The 16,650-nt window shown below is 41.0% G+C and overlaps 2 protein-coding genes across 10 annotated transcripts in view; one reads left to right on the top strand and one right to left on the bottom strand.

The window, feature by feature from the left end:
* Positions 1–6,057, top strand: part of STAT1 (signal transducer and activator of transcription 1) — a 29,324-nt gene extending 23,267 nt beyond the window's left edge. For 6 of the 9 annotated variants that reach the window (XM_049810338.1, XM_049810327.1, XM_049810322.1 and 3 more), the window contains 3 exons: positions 878–1,063; positions 1,706–1,781; positions 2,249–6,057. In XM_049810338.1, coding sequence (XP_049666295.1) covers positions 878–1,063; positions 1,706–1,781; positions 2,249–2,444 — 458 coding nt within the window. In that variant the 3' untranslated portion in view covers positions 2,445–6,057. The other 3 variants (XM_049810355.1, XM_049810364.1, XM_049810380.1) reach the window with 3 other exon arrangements.
* Positions 6,058–6,595: 538 nt separating this feature from the next.
* Positions 6,596–16,650, bottom strand: part of GLS (glutaminase) — a 69,278-nt gene continuing 59,223 nt past the window's right edge. The window contains exons 15-18 of the mRNA XM_049810418.1: positions 11,635–11,696; positions 10,573–10,649; positions 10,267–10,330; positions 6,596–9,890 (exon numbers count right to left, since the gene is read on the bottom strand). Coding sequence (XP_049666375.1) covers positions 9,734–9,890; positions 10,267–10,330; positions 10,573–10,649; positions 11,635–11,696 — 360 coding nt within the window. The 3' untranslated portion in view covers positions 6,596–9,733. The remainder of the gene's footprint in view (positions 9,891–10,266; positions 10,331–10,572; positions 10,650–11,634; positions 11,697–16,650) is intronic.

Genomic DNA, 16,650 nt, shown 5'->3' with positions numbered 1-16,650 from the left:
TTTGTTCCTTCCTTCCTACATTCTCCCTAGGTAAACCACATATTCACTTACTTCATTTTCCAAGCATTTCTCCTTCCTCCCATTTCCAGAAGAAGAACTGATGAAGAGCTTGTTTCTTCAGTTAGCTAGACTACTCCACCATCCTCTTTCAAGGAAGCCTAAAGACTTAAAAGCTAAGAAGGAAAGGGGGGAGAAGGGGGAGAGAAGAGGAGAACAAAAACAAAACACCCACCTCCCCTATACCCAACCAGCATTCTTCCCTTATCATACAACTTAAATCAACCCCACCTGCCAGGATGGTGCAGCTGTTGACACTTCACTTGAATGAGCCCAAGTCCTACAACAGCTGGAAGAGAAACTGCTGAATGTACTTGCATGATTTCTTTCCTTTCGCTGCCTTCATACCTAAGACATCCAAAAATTAAGCGAAGAAGGGTGATATTATTTAGAGCATTCAAGGAGGCTTTATCTCTTTATGACTCATCAGAGCTCCAAGTGGTGTATTGGGATCAAACTTTCTAATAGGCAGTAGAGTTTCAATGACATCATTTGGAAGGAGGTTGAAAAGGTAGCACCAAATTAGTTAATGAAATATTGCAGTTAATTTCCACGACAGGTCACCCCAGTCATTCTGAATACAAAATACACCAAGAGCCATCACTATGTGCTATCCCCCTATATGCCTTCCTACCCCACGAAACAATTGGGCTCCCTTTGACAATCATTAAATATTTACCTGCAGCACAGTAGGTGTCATCCAGGTAAGCCTTTTGCTCACATGACCTCTGAATTTATGGAAGTGGCTGAAGCTTTTCTGGACAGTTTCAGAATAAACTTTGAAACCACTTTTAAGAGTCCCTGCTTCTCTTATCTGCAGAGCCCCAGTTCCATTCGGTAGAACCGTACACCAAGAAGGAGCTCTCTGCTGTTACCTTCCCTGATATCATTCGCAACTACAAAGTGATGGCAGCTGAAAACATTCCAGAAAATCCACTGAGATTTCTGTACCCAGATATACCCAAAGACAATGCTTTTGGCAAATACTACTCCAGGCCTAAGGAGGGTGAGTGCTATGAATACCTCATACAGTGTGTGGTGTTCTTGAGGTACTTGGGCGCTGTATAATTTCTGTGGCATAGAAGGAAAGGGTAGCAGTTGGACTGAATATCTTGGCAGCCTATCCCATGCTTGAGTGCTGCTCAGCTGAAAGGTGAGAACAGGCACCTAAGCTTTAGTAGGTTAAGAAAAGGTCTGGTTTTAAAGAGGCACATCATGAAATCTAGTTAGGTCAAAAACTGAAAACATAATTGTCACTTGCCCTCTAATTCAGCTTTCATGGGAGCCTGTGAGGTATTTCAGAGATGTAGGTTCTCACTAACAGCTGGAACCATGGCTCGTATTTGACTGTTAACACAGGACTAATGTGTAAAAGCCTGGCTGTGTGGGCCTGGTACAGTTACATCAAACTTTAGGGGAGGTTTTGTTCCCCATTTTCTATAGGGGAAAAGCAAAAAAGAAAATAAAAGGAAAAAAGAAAATCTGACTAAAAATGGAATAAATTAACCATAGTGCTGTAAAATTCATGAGAGAGACTTGCATATTATCTGGGTCACAGGCTTTATTTTTGGTACAATAAAGATGGCAATGTGAAGTGAGCTTGCTAAAAAAAAAAAAACACCAACATGCTTTTTTTTTCTTCTTGAAGCACCAGAGCCTATGGATTTGGATGGTCCCAAGGGAAACGGCTACATCAAGACTGAGTTAATCTCTGTATCTGAAGTGTAAGTTTCTATGAAAATGCTAGATTTCTTGGAACTGATCCTAACTTTTTAGCTGTAGTTCATGTCTCTTCACAGTATTTAAGGTGTAGGTACCCCATCAAATCTTTCCTCTCTTTCTCTTTAAGGATCCGATCACACCACATTCATGCAGTGCTGTGTTTGAAACATCACTTTTAGGTAAAAATCCTAGAAACTTGCAGGAAGTTGTACTGGAAAATAATTGCTTGAAAAGCAAGTTGTTAAAGACTTGTTGGACTTGTTTGATTAGAATGTAGATCACTGAGTAGTCCCAGTTTTCATTTAAAGCCATGCTGCCTTTGCAAAGCATGGTGTATTGCTCACAGGCTAGGTCTTCTTCACAAGAGACCTCATTAGCAGCCCTTCTGGACTCAAGAGCCAGACATGGTAGCCCAGCTGTGCCTCAATTCTTTAGTGAAGGTTTGTCCCTGCTCTTCTCCTTCTATTAGCCACCCTTCCAGGCTTCAGTCTCCAGAAAATCTACTCCCCATGTCTCCTGAAGAATTTGATGAGGTTTCTCGGATGGTGGGCCCAGCAGAGATTGACACTGTGGTATGTATCATAAAACAGCCTTTTGCAAGAGGATTGAGCTGGAACGTAATTTTTTCCTTTTTTTTCCCCTTCAAACGTACATCAGACACTTAACACAAACTAACACTTCAAGAACGCATCTCTTCAAATGTGTAGGAAAAGCTGGGAATCCAGAGTTAGACTGGGATTGCTCTCAGATGTTCTTTCCATTTGTTTGTGGGGATACGGATGAAGGAGAGAGAAGTTGCCAGTGTATATGTTGCAGAGGGAGGGAAGACAGGAAGGGAGGAAGGAATAACGCTGTAGTCCTTTCTGTGGGGTCTGGCTGGGGAGGGAAGCTAGAGCAGGTATGCAGCTTGGAAGTGTTCTCCTGCCAAGGCTGGCAAGGTGCTGCTGGTTAACAGAGCAGTGTTGTCCTTTTGTGTTGTACTTAAGAAAAAAATTCCAAATTAAAGCATGGCTTCCCCCCACCCCCTTTGATCCCAAGATGTGAATCTGGTGCTATTTGGGGGAGGACCTGGTTGTGCTCTGTGGTTAGCAAAGACTAGAGTATTACAGCTTTACTTGGCTTGTTTAATTGACATTTATTTTTCTTGTTGCAGATGTGTTCAGCATATTCAACTTAAAGGTTGAGCTTTTTACTGCATCATTAACACAGCTGATTAGCTTATGCATCCTGCTCTGCAGTCAATAACTTGGTGACATGCTTCACTTCAACTCTTTGGTTTCTCAACCTGAAGGTCCATTAGCAATTTTTAACTAATGGGAATATAAACAGCAGTCTGAGTAGCCTCCTTATGTGCAGTTTTTTTGTTTAGAAATTCTTTGTTTAATTTCCAGTTAACGAGATAACTGTACCAGAGAGGAGGATAGGAATGAGAGATCTCAGTGACAGGAGAAACATGCATTTTTTTGTTTAAGGGAGTTAGTTAATTTTAACATTTAAAACAGTCGACTGTACATAGAAGGCTTCAAAGGAAAGCTAGTTCTTTTGCAGAGGTGCTATTCAGAAAGCCTGCATCTTTGGCGTAACTACTTCTGAAGAACTTCTATAGCTTTGATTTTTCATCTGCATCACAGAAAGGAGAAGAGAAACACTCCACAGGTACATGCCACACTGAATCCACGTGCTGCTGAAGTTTGTCCTGGTTTTTATCTTTTCTAAGGGCATAGCATACTGAGAGAACCTAAGCCAAAAATGTTACCTGCATTTCATTTTTGCTTTTTTCTTAGGGCAAGGTCTTGTGTAGGATGTTTAGCACAATCTTTCTCAGAACAAGCACTTCTTAGGACACCACCTTAAAGGTGCATTGGCACATGCTGAGCTTTGCAACTCAACCTGTACAATCAAGACTAAAGCCTCCACAAACGGCAGTCATGCTGTCTAGCAACAGCATTGGACAAAACAAGAACCTACTCTTAAAGAGTGCAAAAGGGGATGGAGTATGTTTTTACTCACTGTGCTTAATCTACTAAGGTGAGGATCTGGTCACTCCTATCTTTTATGGTAATACATGCCCCATTTAGGTTGTAACAGGTGGACTGGAACTTTATTTTCTCATGTACTATGAACCAGGGCTTTTATTTAACTGTTGACTTGAATACCTAGAAGACCCTACAGGCTTTGATAATGAAGTGTTTTTGCAACTGGGGATAAGGCACAGGGAAGTGAAGAAGTTAGTTACATTTATACTGAATAATGGCTGCAGGATATGCAATCCCTAGTACTTAGAAGGATAAAGGTGTGCTTCCACCAGAGGAGGAACAGGTTTGCTTCTCAGGATGTTTGAAGATAATTAACTCACAGTTAAGAGGCAAAGTTATCTTAAGCAGCTGGTCTCTTCGACTAAGGGCATGTATTAGTCCAGACTGGTAATTAGCATGCAGCTGAGCAGAGGGACTGCAGAACACTGCCACAATCCAATAAAAGTGGGGATCATGTTGGGTAGATTTCAGAAAGGGGAGGTTAAGTAGCTGAGGGCTGGTTCATAACAACTTTGTTAAAATTTTCAGCCTGTAGCTCTTCTCACTCGTCTTACTTTCACCCAATTCAATTTGCTATATTTGTCTCCAAAATACCAAATCCGGTCAATCTACTCAAGCTTCAAAAACCAAACTGAATAGAGCCGGGATAACTAATACTCAATATCTGGTTAGTAATGTCTGAAAACATTCGACAGGTATCTTACAGGATCATGGTTCAATCTTGATCATTCCTAAGTTTCGAGTAAGAGACATTATTCTCAGCGGTTATTTGTCTGAGTATAATCTTTAATTGATCTACCAAAATAACAACACTTACAGCTACTATTATTGTGCAAAATACTACAGTTAAAACAATGGTAACGATCATATTGGTATCACATGAATGTCATGACTCTCATTAATGCAAAGCATCTTATCCCTTATAGCAGATATGAAATTAAAGGATACAATTAAAAATATGGTCAAGTGCCCTTGGCCAGGAAAGATTCACAGCGCCAGTGAATCACTTCACCAGCCCCCAGCCAGGGTACAGCCTTATAAGACAGCGTTACCGACGCACAGCCGCTCAGTGTACTCAAAATCAACACCCTGTCAGCTACTGGCTCTGTTGCGCTCTGCATCCTGACAGCCCTATGGCAGCCTATGCAGATAGCTAATAGTGACCCCACCAGACAGTGTTCAGGCGCAACAAACACTCATGCTGGATCCCATGTGTTAGGTACAGGACCCGGGCAGCCAGCTCTAGGTGATGCTGTTTGAGCAGGGGTGTTGGACAAGATGACCTCCAGAGGTCCCTGCCAACCTCAACCTGGCTGCGAGTGACCCAGTTGCTTCTGCAAGTTCTCAAGCCACTGCTGTCTATTCCCAATGCCTGGGAGGGCAGCAGTGGCCACCGTGCCTCACAGGGATTGCAGAGCTGCTTCTCTACTGTTCAGAAATGCTAGATTGATCAGCTGCTGCTTAGAAAATAAATGACTGGTTCAATTTAGTGTGTTGTGCCTAGGAGGACCGATGTGCCCCCTGCAAAAGCTCAAGAGAAAGAAAATTTAAAGGACCTATCTAGAGCATGTAGTATGTATTTAAATGGAAAGCATTGCTAAACTGACTTAGTTTTGGTGCCCTGGGTTACTGAGGTTAACAGTGATACAGAATATCACAACTGGTGACTTAATGCTTTTATCTTATTATAACGAGCTGAATGCGGATCTGTATTGTAATGCAAAAAATCCAGTATTTGTTTGAGCTACACCTTGTGCTGATGTTCTATATGCAGCAGTTTGTTTTCATTACGTTTATACTTCAATTTTATCAACCATGGTGAAACTTTCTTGTGAGATTTAAAGCAATGGCCTTATTCATGGCTTTGTCTTTACAAGGCCAATAGTTCTAAAAGAATGGGTTTTTCCCCGATGGAGTACTCTCTTGCCATTTTAAATAAATGGAACTGTCAGTTGACACTTTTGCCCTTTCTCTCATGTTTCGCTACTTCTGTTATAAAGATGATGTATCTGCCAATAGTTTACTGTGCATCTCATTTTAAACTTGTTTGTGCAACTCAACAGTTACAGCTCTGAAGCCTAAGGCAAGAATAGTTGCTTCTAATTCACTGCATTGTTGCAGGTCAGTCTGCATTACAGAGTTCTTAGAAGGTGGCTGTTAGTATAATTTTATTTTTGCTTGTAGCACACTGATTTTTTTTTTTCTTCCCCAACCAAGCTTCAATAAACTCAACTTGAATTTCTATCAGTAGGATAACTGATGTATAGCTGAACTTTGTGAGCTATCAAGCCAGCCCACTGCTGCATCATTTTTCTCTGGGGCTAGTGAGTGACATGATTCTTTGCCTCACACTTGTCAGGCTTTTATATTAACTACGCAGCCAGAAGAATAATAAAGGAAAGAAACTGTTCGTGAGATGAAGGATAGCAGGAGTGAAGAGTAGGCAAAAGAGAGCTAGAGCTGTTGAGGGCACTTGGCCAATCCACTTAAGAACCCTAGCATTAACAAAAAAGCAACCACTGAAAGGACACAACTCTAGAAGTACAGGTTAAAAAACCCCAAGAAATCACCCCCACCCCCACCCCCCCCAAACAAACAAACAAAAAGAAAAAAAAAGGAAAAAAAGCAAAGCTAGATCAGATAAACTCATTTTGGTTTCCTGTAAGCTTTGCACAATGGAAATGACCAGAGTAGGTTTTCCTGGGCAGCCTTCCCTATGACTGAAGGCTTATTTCAATGGCAGTCACGTAGATAATCAATAAAACCCACCACCATCATTGTGATCTTGGTATTTCCATTTATTATGCTGTAAAAAGCAACACTATCTGGATTTTATTTCTTAAAATAAATAACTTTCATTTTCAGAACCAGTACAGCTCAAGTTTAGATTCATTCATTCATGGGAAACTGCTAGAAATACATTCATCACTGTCTGTTCCCCACAATACAGAATCTAGAAGTCAAGATCAGCCCAGTCAGTTACAATGACCAGAAGTACACTGCCAAGAAGTATAGTCACCGATAGTCCAGCTCTGAAGCAAAAAAATCTGGTACAATACATTTTGTTCACAAAGATAGGCTAATTAATGCTAAGACTATCACAATATTGCTGAGTACAAAGCATTAAGTTAGCGTAACAATTTTAGGTTGTGATACAGAAGAAACATATATGACAAAAACAAAGGCGTGGGGGAATCCTCTTTGGAGCATAGGAAGTCGGCATTTGATAAGATAACCAAAAGCTATTTACGGTAAAATCTACATGTCAGTGTCATGAATGATAAACAGCCAAACCAATGTACTGCATATACTTATAAATAATGCCATGACTAAATAGCTGCATCGCTGAATTGGACATTACAAAATAATGCATCTTCTCACAATGAGAAAATATTAAAACTAACCAGCAAAAATGCACTGAAGCGAAGACTGGCTAAAAGCACTCAGTATGATTCAGGAAAGCGTTAAGCTTAGGGACAGCCATGATCTTTAATGTTAACTCAGTTAAAATCCTTCTTTTGTAGGTTGGGGATTTTTTTTTTATATATGTGTATCTTTTTAAAATGCCAGTTTGAGCAATGCAGATTTCAGTTAAATCAAGCTAAATCAGGTATTTTTCTGAGAAGCTAAAGGATCTGTTTTAATAGGAAAAAAATATGGAAGAAGTCAGATTAGCACTGAGATACAGAACACTAAACTAGAATCCATCTGAAAATACTCCTCTATGCTAAAGTTGACAGATCCCTTGCCAGAGAAAATATGTTGGAATTTAGTTCAGGGTGCAGCAGAGAAAAGGCCTTGTGCTATTCAGTGACCAATGTGGCTCAATAAAGAGCCAGAGGAAATTTTGTTTAGTTCTTGATTAGAACTAAGGTGACTGTGACACAGGACGTGAAGAGATCAGGTTAAAAGCCTTCAGAAAAATAGCTGATCTTCAGAAAAAAAGAAACAGGAGGGGGGAAAAAAAAAAAAGAGCTGCTTAAGAACAGTTAAGATTTTTGAGAAAAAGTGTTTGATAACCATGCCAGCCAGCTTCGAAATGCTATTTCAGAGCTTTAGACTTTCGGACTCTTCCAAGATTTCATCATCGTGAGGACAGTCACTGCTCGTGATGAGTATCAAGCACTTTTCCATGAGATTTGTCCTCCCGACAGGGAGGCAGTATGGCATATCAACGAGAGACTGTACAGGAACTTAACAGGATTTATTCTCAACTATACTGACCTGCTGGGTCACTCTGAAAAGTTACTTCTCTCTATGCCTTAGTGTACACATTTGCAAAGGAGGGTAATGTGGTTCATCTTTATAAAGTGCTTGGGCCATTCTAGAAGGAATTTGGGCATTATTTCAGAAGGATTTTGGTGCCTACACACAGAAAATTTGAACTTTGAGATCTACTAGTGATGTGTACACTATGTGCTAGGATAAAAATAGCCATATACGCAATTCTCAAGCACAATCTCCTTTTCCATATGCTAAACGATTCTTGCCTATAATTCTTGTGCTAAAATTCTTGCTTATGTCCAACAACTGTGGTGTTTTGTGAATATTGAACTCTTCAACTTTAAGCAACTGCTCACTTCTGAGGTTTTATGCCACAGCATTGGCAGAAGCAATTGCACACAGAATAGGGAACTGTTGTAACACTGTACTTCTGCAAACAACCAGTATCTGCATTTCCCACGACGGGGCACGTGCCAAGACAATAAATGCCACCGTTCACCACGAAAGGCATCTCCTACTTGTGCTCCTGATGCTGAACTCCTGTTCTACACCAGCGGAATCCCACTGATGCAATATCCCGCTCCCTGGTTGATGGTAGTGCAAGAAGAGAACATACCCCAAAATTTGGCTTATCTCCCGCTCTGCTCATGCTTTGATTGGCTCTATGCTCCTTAAAGCTGTTTTACTCCATCCGTGTTCCTTATTACAAGCCTAAATTAAGTCAGATTTACATGTAATATTTGGTTTAGTACTTTGCCTTTCACATACTTCCATTCCCCTCGCTGTTCCTGGTGCAACCGCCAAGAACACCACACGTGAGCCGAAAAGGGGGGTTTTGCAGCTTGTCAAGGCTTGCTGTAGTGCAAATATACCTGCAAGGAACACAACTGCATAGAGTGGAAGCACCCGCTTTCCCCAGGCACAGGGGAAGTACTGTAGCAGCTGAACATGGAGAGGAGGGAGGCGAGACAAAGGGAACTGAAACACTTCAAAAACAAAAGACCCACTAAACACCATTTGATGTTACAAGTCACATTCCCCTATGCCATTTGGTCAAACAAACTTTAAAACAGATTCCCTGACAAGACTATCTCTAAGAACAAGCCTAGACCATTCACAACTGTCAGCTATATACTCTGTTGATATTTATATTATGTAAACATGGTTGTGTGATTTATTTTTTTTTTCTTCCCAAAGTTAAGTGCAGATCCTTACTTAACACACCCAGCCTAAATCTACATCAGCAGCATCAGCTTTTGAAAAACCTCACCGACGCTCATACCTGACAGTACTCTGGCTCATCTTGGCCATACTGGAAACAGAGGGCTATAGAAACAAAAATTCAGCAGAAAAATTCCTGACCACAGACTAGAGTTCACATAGAACACAAAAATAAATTAAGTAGTGCACAGTAAAGCCAACAACAGCTAAATATTTTTATACATCAATTATATGCAGCATGAGGTAATATTGCTCACATTATGGAGGGAGATTCTTAGTTGGTTTTGTTTCTTTTGAGAGAGATTGGATTTGTCCTGTGCGTATAGAAACTCCTGTAACATAACACTGAAGTAACAGAGACTTCTGTAAAATATATACCACTATCAGATAGAAACACACACGCTCTTCATTACTTATGTATACCACAATTAAATAGGTAAGTGATTTGATTCTTAGGATCTAGCTGAAGATGATTATAGTAAGCCATCTAGATTTTTATGAACCGTTCGGTTCTCTTTTCCATTGTTGGAATCCTCTGATGGTGTGTATTGGACCTGATATTCTTGAAGAATTTTAAATACATCATGGTGTCCAAAATGTAAAGCTTCATCCATAGGAGTGTTATTCCACCTACAGGAAGGAAGGAAGGAAGGAAGGAGCACAGTATTTAAGATCAGCATTCTAAGTACAAAAGCACCAAAAATCTAGTTCTTTACATACTACTGTGCTAATAATTAGGCACACAGACTACACTAAATTCAGTGACTATGAAAATACTTCATAAGCTGAGCATAACCTTTTAAATAACGGTTTTAATGGTTTCACCATTTTTTCTATCCCTGTTTGCTCTGCAGAACCTACAGAGAACCAGCAGGATCCTGTTCCTTCTGCTTCAGTGTACTGGCTCAATACATTCCACTCTTATTTGATAGCTGCCTCTCCTCGTGGGGGCTAGAGAGATGCTATTAGAGCCTCTGTCCTCCCAACTGGCAATAAAACCGCTCACCTGTCTTTAGGGAAAGGATTCACTTTGCATGCTTCCAGTAGAAATTTAACAACGTCCACATGTCCTGTAAGAAAAGCAGGCTTGTGAGTGTACATACTTACAAGTATCTATAAATACAAAGTTTTAAAAAGCAGGGATGCACATATAGAGAGTGAAGATGCTCTAAATAAAGCTGACCATGTAGCACATATAGAGACTGAAGATGCTCTAAATAAAGCTGATCACGTATAGAGAGTGAGGATACTCTAAAGAAAGCTGACCACGTTTCCATTAACAGATAGCAAATCATCTATGAGGTGACATTACCTTCTGCAGCTGCTACGTGCAGGGCTGTTCGTGAGTCATAGTCTCTCTGTTCCATATCCATTCCTGACAGAGCAAATCTAAAAATACAAAAAAAAAAAAAAAAAAAAAAAAGATTACAGAGAAAAGTCTTACATAATTAAAACAGGTTACAAAACTAGCATGGAACAACACTGCTATGCTGAAACGATGAAACTTCTGCTGCAAGATGATATCAACAGCACCAAAAGCACATCATACCTTTGGTTATAATGAAAGGGGCCCTTACTGCTTTGCCTTTTAAAAAAAAAAACACAAAAAGGTAGGGGCTTAACTTTCTTTCTGATCTCTAGTTGTTATAAAGAAAAATGAAATGTCTTTGCAGGCAACGTAACAGTCAACATATCCGATTTAAAATCTAACATGGACAAGCTAAGTCATATAAGGCAAAGTAAATTTACGCCAGCTGAGGAAATCCAGGAAGGACTCCAAGTCTGAAAATCCTGAACAGCGTTAACATATTGGGAGAGTTCTTTCATCATGCTACAGTGCTCTGGGACAGCAAAATTAAACTATATACATTTTTCCACCCACTAACAATGTTCAGATATATTCTAGCCAGATTAATATGTTTATTTAGTCTCTTACCCTTATTACTTTAAATGTTGACAGATTCTATTCCAGATTTAAAAAGCAAAGCTAGATTTCCTAGCCTCTGCAACAACAACATGCATTTTCCAGCCTGAATTTTTGTGGCTGTTTCAGAATTGAATTATAAAGCAGGCGAGAGTACAACTAGGATTTTCTGCCATCACTATAAAAAAACTGGTTAAGGAATTGTATTTCACTATGATCCAAAGAAACAGAAAACGAATGGGACTGCAGGATAGGTGAGGGTACCTTTCTGATGGTTAGGTTTGGGTTGGGTTTTTTTGTTTGGTGGTTTTGGGGTGAACATATTCAATCTCCAGTGCAGCTCAGACGTCCCCAAGGGGGACAAAGTGTGTGTGCATATTCGTAAGTAAACAAGAACAGCAGGTACCAAACAAGCAGCATTCCTATTCCCAACCCCACACCAATTTTTACCTCCGGAGTGCAGACACATCCCCTGTGTAGGCAGCAAACAGCAGATTTATCACAGATTTCACCTACAAAGAAAGATGAAGTCCAGTTTATTTAGCTTCTGTCCTCAAAAAGAAAACAAACAGAAAACCCAGAAAAGCCCAGCATGGCTGGTTGGTCCAGCGCTTATGAACTTGTTAATTTTATCCCCTTCCCTGGCTGCATTTTGCAGGATAGTGTAAAACACTGGAAGAATTCATTCCAACTTGCTTTGCTACCAGTACTTTTAGGTCTGTCTTTCCAAAGTTGAAGTCACAAGGACAGTAAAAGAACCACAAAGCGTGCATTTCTACTCTACTGTGGTAAAAAAGATAAGCCTTGCTGTATGGACAAACCATACATACCAAATCTCTCTTTGATTGCCCAGTGATACTGAGTATTGAATTACAAAGACGGCATCACTTTACACAATTCATAAACCAGAAACACCTCATAAGATAAACTCATTCTGGAAAAGTAAGATTTTTTATTTTTTTTTTTTTTTTTTTAAACAGAGAATACTCCTAATACTAGGAGAAAACTGTTAGCAGAAGAGAAGAAATGATACTGGTTTTGCTTGCGTTACAGATTTTCCTTGCATATATCTAATATTAGAGACCTTCCTTAAATAAACAATTTTAAGCAATTCTAAATTCTATCACATAATGAGCCACTACAAGAAAAGCGAGGTTTCAAGGCAGACAAAAGTAGGATCTTTCTAGGTCAAATAACAAAGGTAAGGTCTCAGGCAAGTAGTGCTTTTCTCAGCTCTATTAATTAATAAACAATACTGTTAGGCTACACCAATCTCATCCCATGCACATTTTTAACACGTCTTGGCTGTAACAACTCTGCAAGTTTTAACAAGAGCCAAAACCAACAAGACAGATGGTTTTAAGCATCCCACAGCAGCTTCTTTCACAAACTGATAGAGCCACTTCTAGGCACCATTTCACAGTCATTTCCAGTAAACATTCTAAATGCTGCCTTGCTTTTTAAGTTGAGTCTACAAAGTTCTGTCGCTGCTACCAGCCATGTAACAGAGATAAAGGAGAGAGAGCTGATGCTGCTTTGACCTTCTACAACAAGCAGGAACAGAAAAAAAAAGAAAAAAAAAAATTAAAATCGCCACCCACAAGCAAGTCTCCCACAGATTTCTGCAAAAACACTGGCCTATTTTCACAGGGCCACAGATGAACCAACATCTGCGCCTCTTCTAAACTGAAGTAGTGGAATTGCTTGTTATTTTTTACATCTCAAATATGCACTGACGCAAAGAAGGACCGAAGCAAAAGGAGACGGAGGCACAAAGGCCAGGATGAAACGCAAAAGGGAAACGGAGCCACTCTCCTTACTCCAGCATCCACGAACTCCTGCAGCTCCGTTTCGGTTTGCACCATGAGGTTCACCAGGCTGAGGAGCCTTGCCCAGCAAGCGTGAGACCTGCTCGGCAGGATCTGCCGGTCTCCATCCCTTCTCGGGAGGCTCAGTATGCCCCAGGCTGCTCCTAAACCCGACTGGCTCCAAAGGCTGGGCCTGACATCATTTCCCAGACCCTCCTCACAAGCATTACAGAGGGCAGGCCTGAAGTAATTCTGTTCCTCCCATGAAGATTTTTTGGTTTAAAGCTTCGGAAAAAAAACCAAAACAAACCCCAAAACCACCAAACACACACACACACACACACACACACACAACCCCCTCCCCAAAACCAGCGCCTAAGAATCCAACAGTGTGTATCAGCGCGGGCTTTGCTCCGGACGGAGAGCCAGCCGTCCCCAGCTGAGCCCACCCACCCACCCCTACAGCCTTCCCCCCTGCCCCGGGGCAGCTCCTCGCCAGGCTGCCCCACGCCCCACAGCTGGGCTTCGCCTTCTCTCCAGCCCCGGGCTCAGCACAGCAGTTACAGGACCACGGGAATAAGCCGCTACAGGTGCCGCGCAGGGATGCTGCCTCTCATCGTTCCTGTGGTAAACCTGCAGGTGTCACGGAGACGGCGTCACTTCCAGCACCGGCGAAGGGCAGCGAACACCCAGGAGCACGATAGGAAACACCGCAGTCACACCAAGCTGTTAGAACCTCCTAAAAGCATCTTTGCTAGATACCGGGCTGCAGACTCTACTTAAACGCAGGCATGAAAGGGGAATTTAGCTTGATAATCTCAAAATTTCATCAGGATGATTCAGGAGCTTTCCTTGCTGAGAGAGAGAAGTTGAGCGTGGCTCTGCTGCTGGTGCCCCGCAGGCAGACCTGCCTGGTTGCACTCAGACATTTCAGGTCCTGCCGGTGCTGAAAACTCCCTTTTGCAGGATCTAGGATGAGCAAATGACGTTACGTCTTTAACAAAAACCATTTCAGAGGTAACTGATCATCTTGGCTGGGAAGCATCACGCTTTATGCTTCTGGGAAATGCAAATGCGTGTTAAAATACCAAAATAAAAATAACATGCATTCCTTCCTTACAAAAAGTAACTTTCCAAGTGCAACTGCAGCCAAGAATCCCTCTGGATTCAGCTGAACATTTTGCTAAGAAGACATTTTCATTTTCTATAGTGATGTGACGAAATGTAATTTGGAGATTCCTGAGGCTTTTCTAACACAATCATCTTCAGCCGTGCCTCTCAGCAACCTGGGAGAGGTTAAAGCCACTCCTTTCTTAAGACAAATAATGTAAAATCTCCAAGGTCATCTTATCACAAATGAACTTCTCGATGGATGAAAACAAAAAGAAATGCAAGTTCAGACAAAAAGAAAAAATCTTTTCTTGTTCAGTTCAGAAGAAGGAAATTTGAGGGGAAATATGACAGCTCTCCGTACAACAGTAAAGGTAATGGGATACAAAAAGCAGGAGAAAAACAAATTTAGCAGGAAAATTATGACAAAATAGTTATCCAAAACTGGTCAGGACTGAACTGAAGCTGGAAAAAAAACAGACAGAATGTAGCCATCGTAGCTGAAACACACCCCCCCGCCCCCAGGGCTACTTGCCCTGTTTCAAATGAGACTTTCATGATTTAATGGAAGAATTAGGCTGGATTTGCTAGCAACAAAACACACCTAGACCCTGTAGCTGTACCCTACTCTTTCAGCAGCATAGTCCAGGCCAAAAAATAAACAAATTTTATAAGGTATGAAATGAAATTGCTCAAAAGGCAGCCATAAACAACAAAGATGGACATAGAAAGTGAATTCAAGAGTAAAATTTAAAAGTCCGCAAACACAAAATACATTTTGAATTCAAAGAAAGAACATAAAGTCTCCATGAGCATCTTCTGGAGCATCAATTAGTTTTCAAGAGAATATTAATCTAAGCAGCATACATAGTAAACCATCATGTAAGAGGTTATCATTTACATTGAGAAAAAAATTATGTGAAAACAGCTTGCTGCCAGAAGCTGCAACAAAATCTTAGACTGCCATTAACATCAAGCACAATCAAGGCTTCAAAAAGGCCAAAAAAATTTCTCTGCCCCCAAACTCACAGCCTACCAGCCTGAAATAACAGGTCCATTGCAAAAATCGAGAGCCAAAGAAACTCTGAAGTAGGAGCAGCAAACATATGATTTTAACTGTGGGGGCAAAATAAACCAGTGAACAACAGATCAGCTGTATCCATTCAACCTAAGTAGGGCACAAGGGTCAAGGCAACTAATTTAAGTGTTTAGAGACTCTGTCACTGAGCTTCTCACTGAGTGGCTCATTATCTTCTACATGCCATACTCAGTATTGCTGTTTCTCTTAACTGCACTGATTAACTCAATTTCTCCTTCCATCTTCAGAAACAGGAACAGAAAGTTTACCTTCAACTTGACAGCCATGAATTACCTTTTTCTACTGCACAGAATTCCTTAGCTATGAAAATTTAATAAAAGGAGAAGGGACGGAGTCTCTTTGCTATACATGAGTTGGATCAAACGTTACCATACAGCTACGTAGCAGTATCAAACCCAGAGCAAAAACTGTTCCACCTTTTGTCAAATGGGAGATAAAACCTGCATGCACCACACCAGAGGAACTTAACAGCTCTCTTGTCATCATGCCAGAAAGAGAGAGCACTACTCACTTAGCTAGGATGAAACCCTCCCTGTACGACCCTCTTTCCTGGGTGCTGGATATAAGCCTTGTCATCCAGGCAGTGAAACCAGCAAGGAAAGGCTCCTCAGGAATATTTGTGTCACTCAACACTAAAGATCAGAAGTCCCAGACCCCACACCTTGTATTTTCACCTTCAGGTTAGCAGGTGTTAGAGGTCTCAGACTCCGCTGGATGAAGCTACGATGAACTCGGTCTAATGCTGGCAACAGTCCTGCTTCACGTCAGAGCTGGCCAAATGACCACGACCTCCAGAGTACCTTTCCAACTAACCGTTCTGTGAGTCTGTAGATAGGAACGCAAGCAGCACAAGAAAGAAAAATCAAGACTGTTGTTGCTGAAGAACTACACCGAAGTCAAGTTAAAGGAAGGAAACACTCGGAGTTCAGAGCAGCAGGAAGTCACACCGCTGTGGCAGATGTTTCAGATAAACATAAACATGGGGGGCCTAAAGGGGAAGGGGAAAAAAAAAAAGAAAAAAAAAGAAAACACACCAACCCCAAATCCCAAAAGCACAAACCCAGTAAGATACAGCATTGAAAGTTACAAAGGAAAACTGACTGTTAAGTGACTCCTAGTTCAAAGCTTTCATACCACAGTTATTCTAAGTATCTCCTAAGCCTAATTGTGCTAAAAGGTTTGAAGAAGTCTCCTTCAGGCAGCAGGATTCAGATGTGAAACCAACTGCACATGAATGGAGGAAGCACAGCAAAACACAAGGGCTGTCTCAGCGTTTCAGGGAGCACGTGTCCAGTGCAGAGCACGTACATCGCTGTCCCCCCTTCTCTGTAAACACATTGCTAAAGTACTTTGGTAAGACATGATAGTTTTTGTTTTCTTTTTCAATTTCTCAGTGTACCAACCTGAAAAACCTAATGAAATAATACATTTAACTTCAGTATTAATATG

Source organism: Accipiter gentilis, chromosome 1 (genome assembly GCF_929443795.1).
Source record: "Accipiter gentilis chromosome 1, bAccGen1.1, whole genome shotgun sequence".
Taxonomy (NCBI): domain Eukaryota; kingdom Metazoa; phylum Chordata; class Aves; order Accipitriformes; family Accipitridae; genus Astur; species Astur gentilis.
Note: the sequence above shows the minus strand (reverse complement) of the source record. Positions and strands in the feature narration are given on the sequence as shown.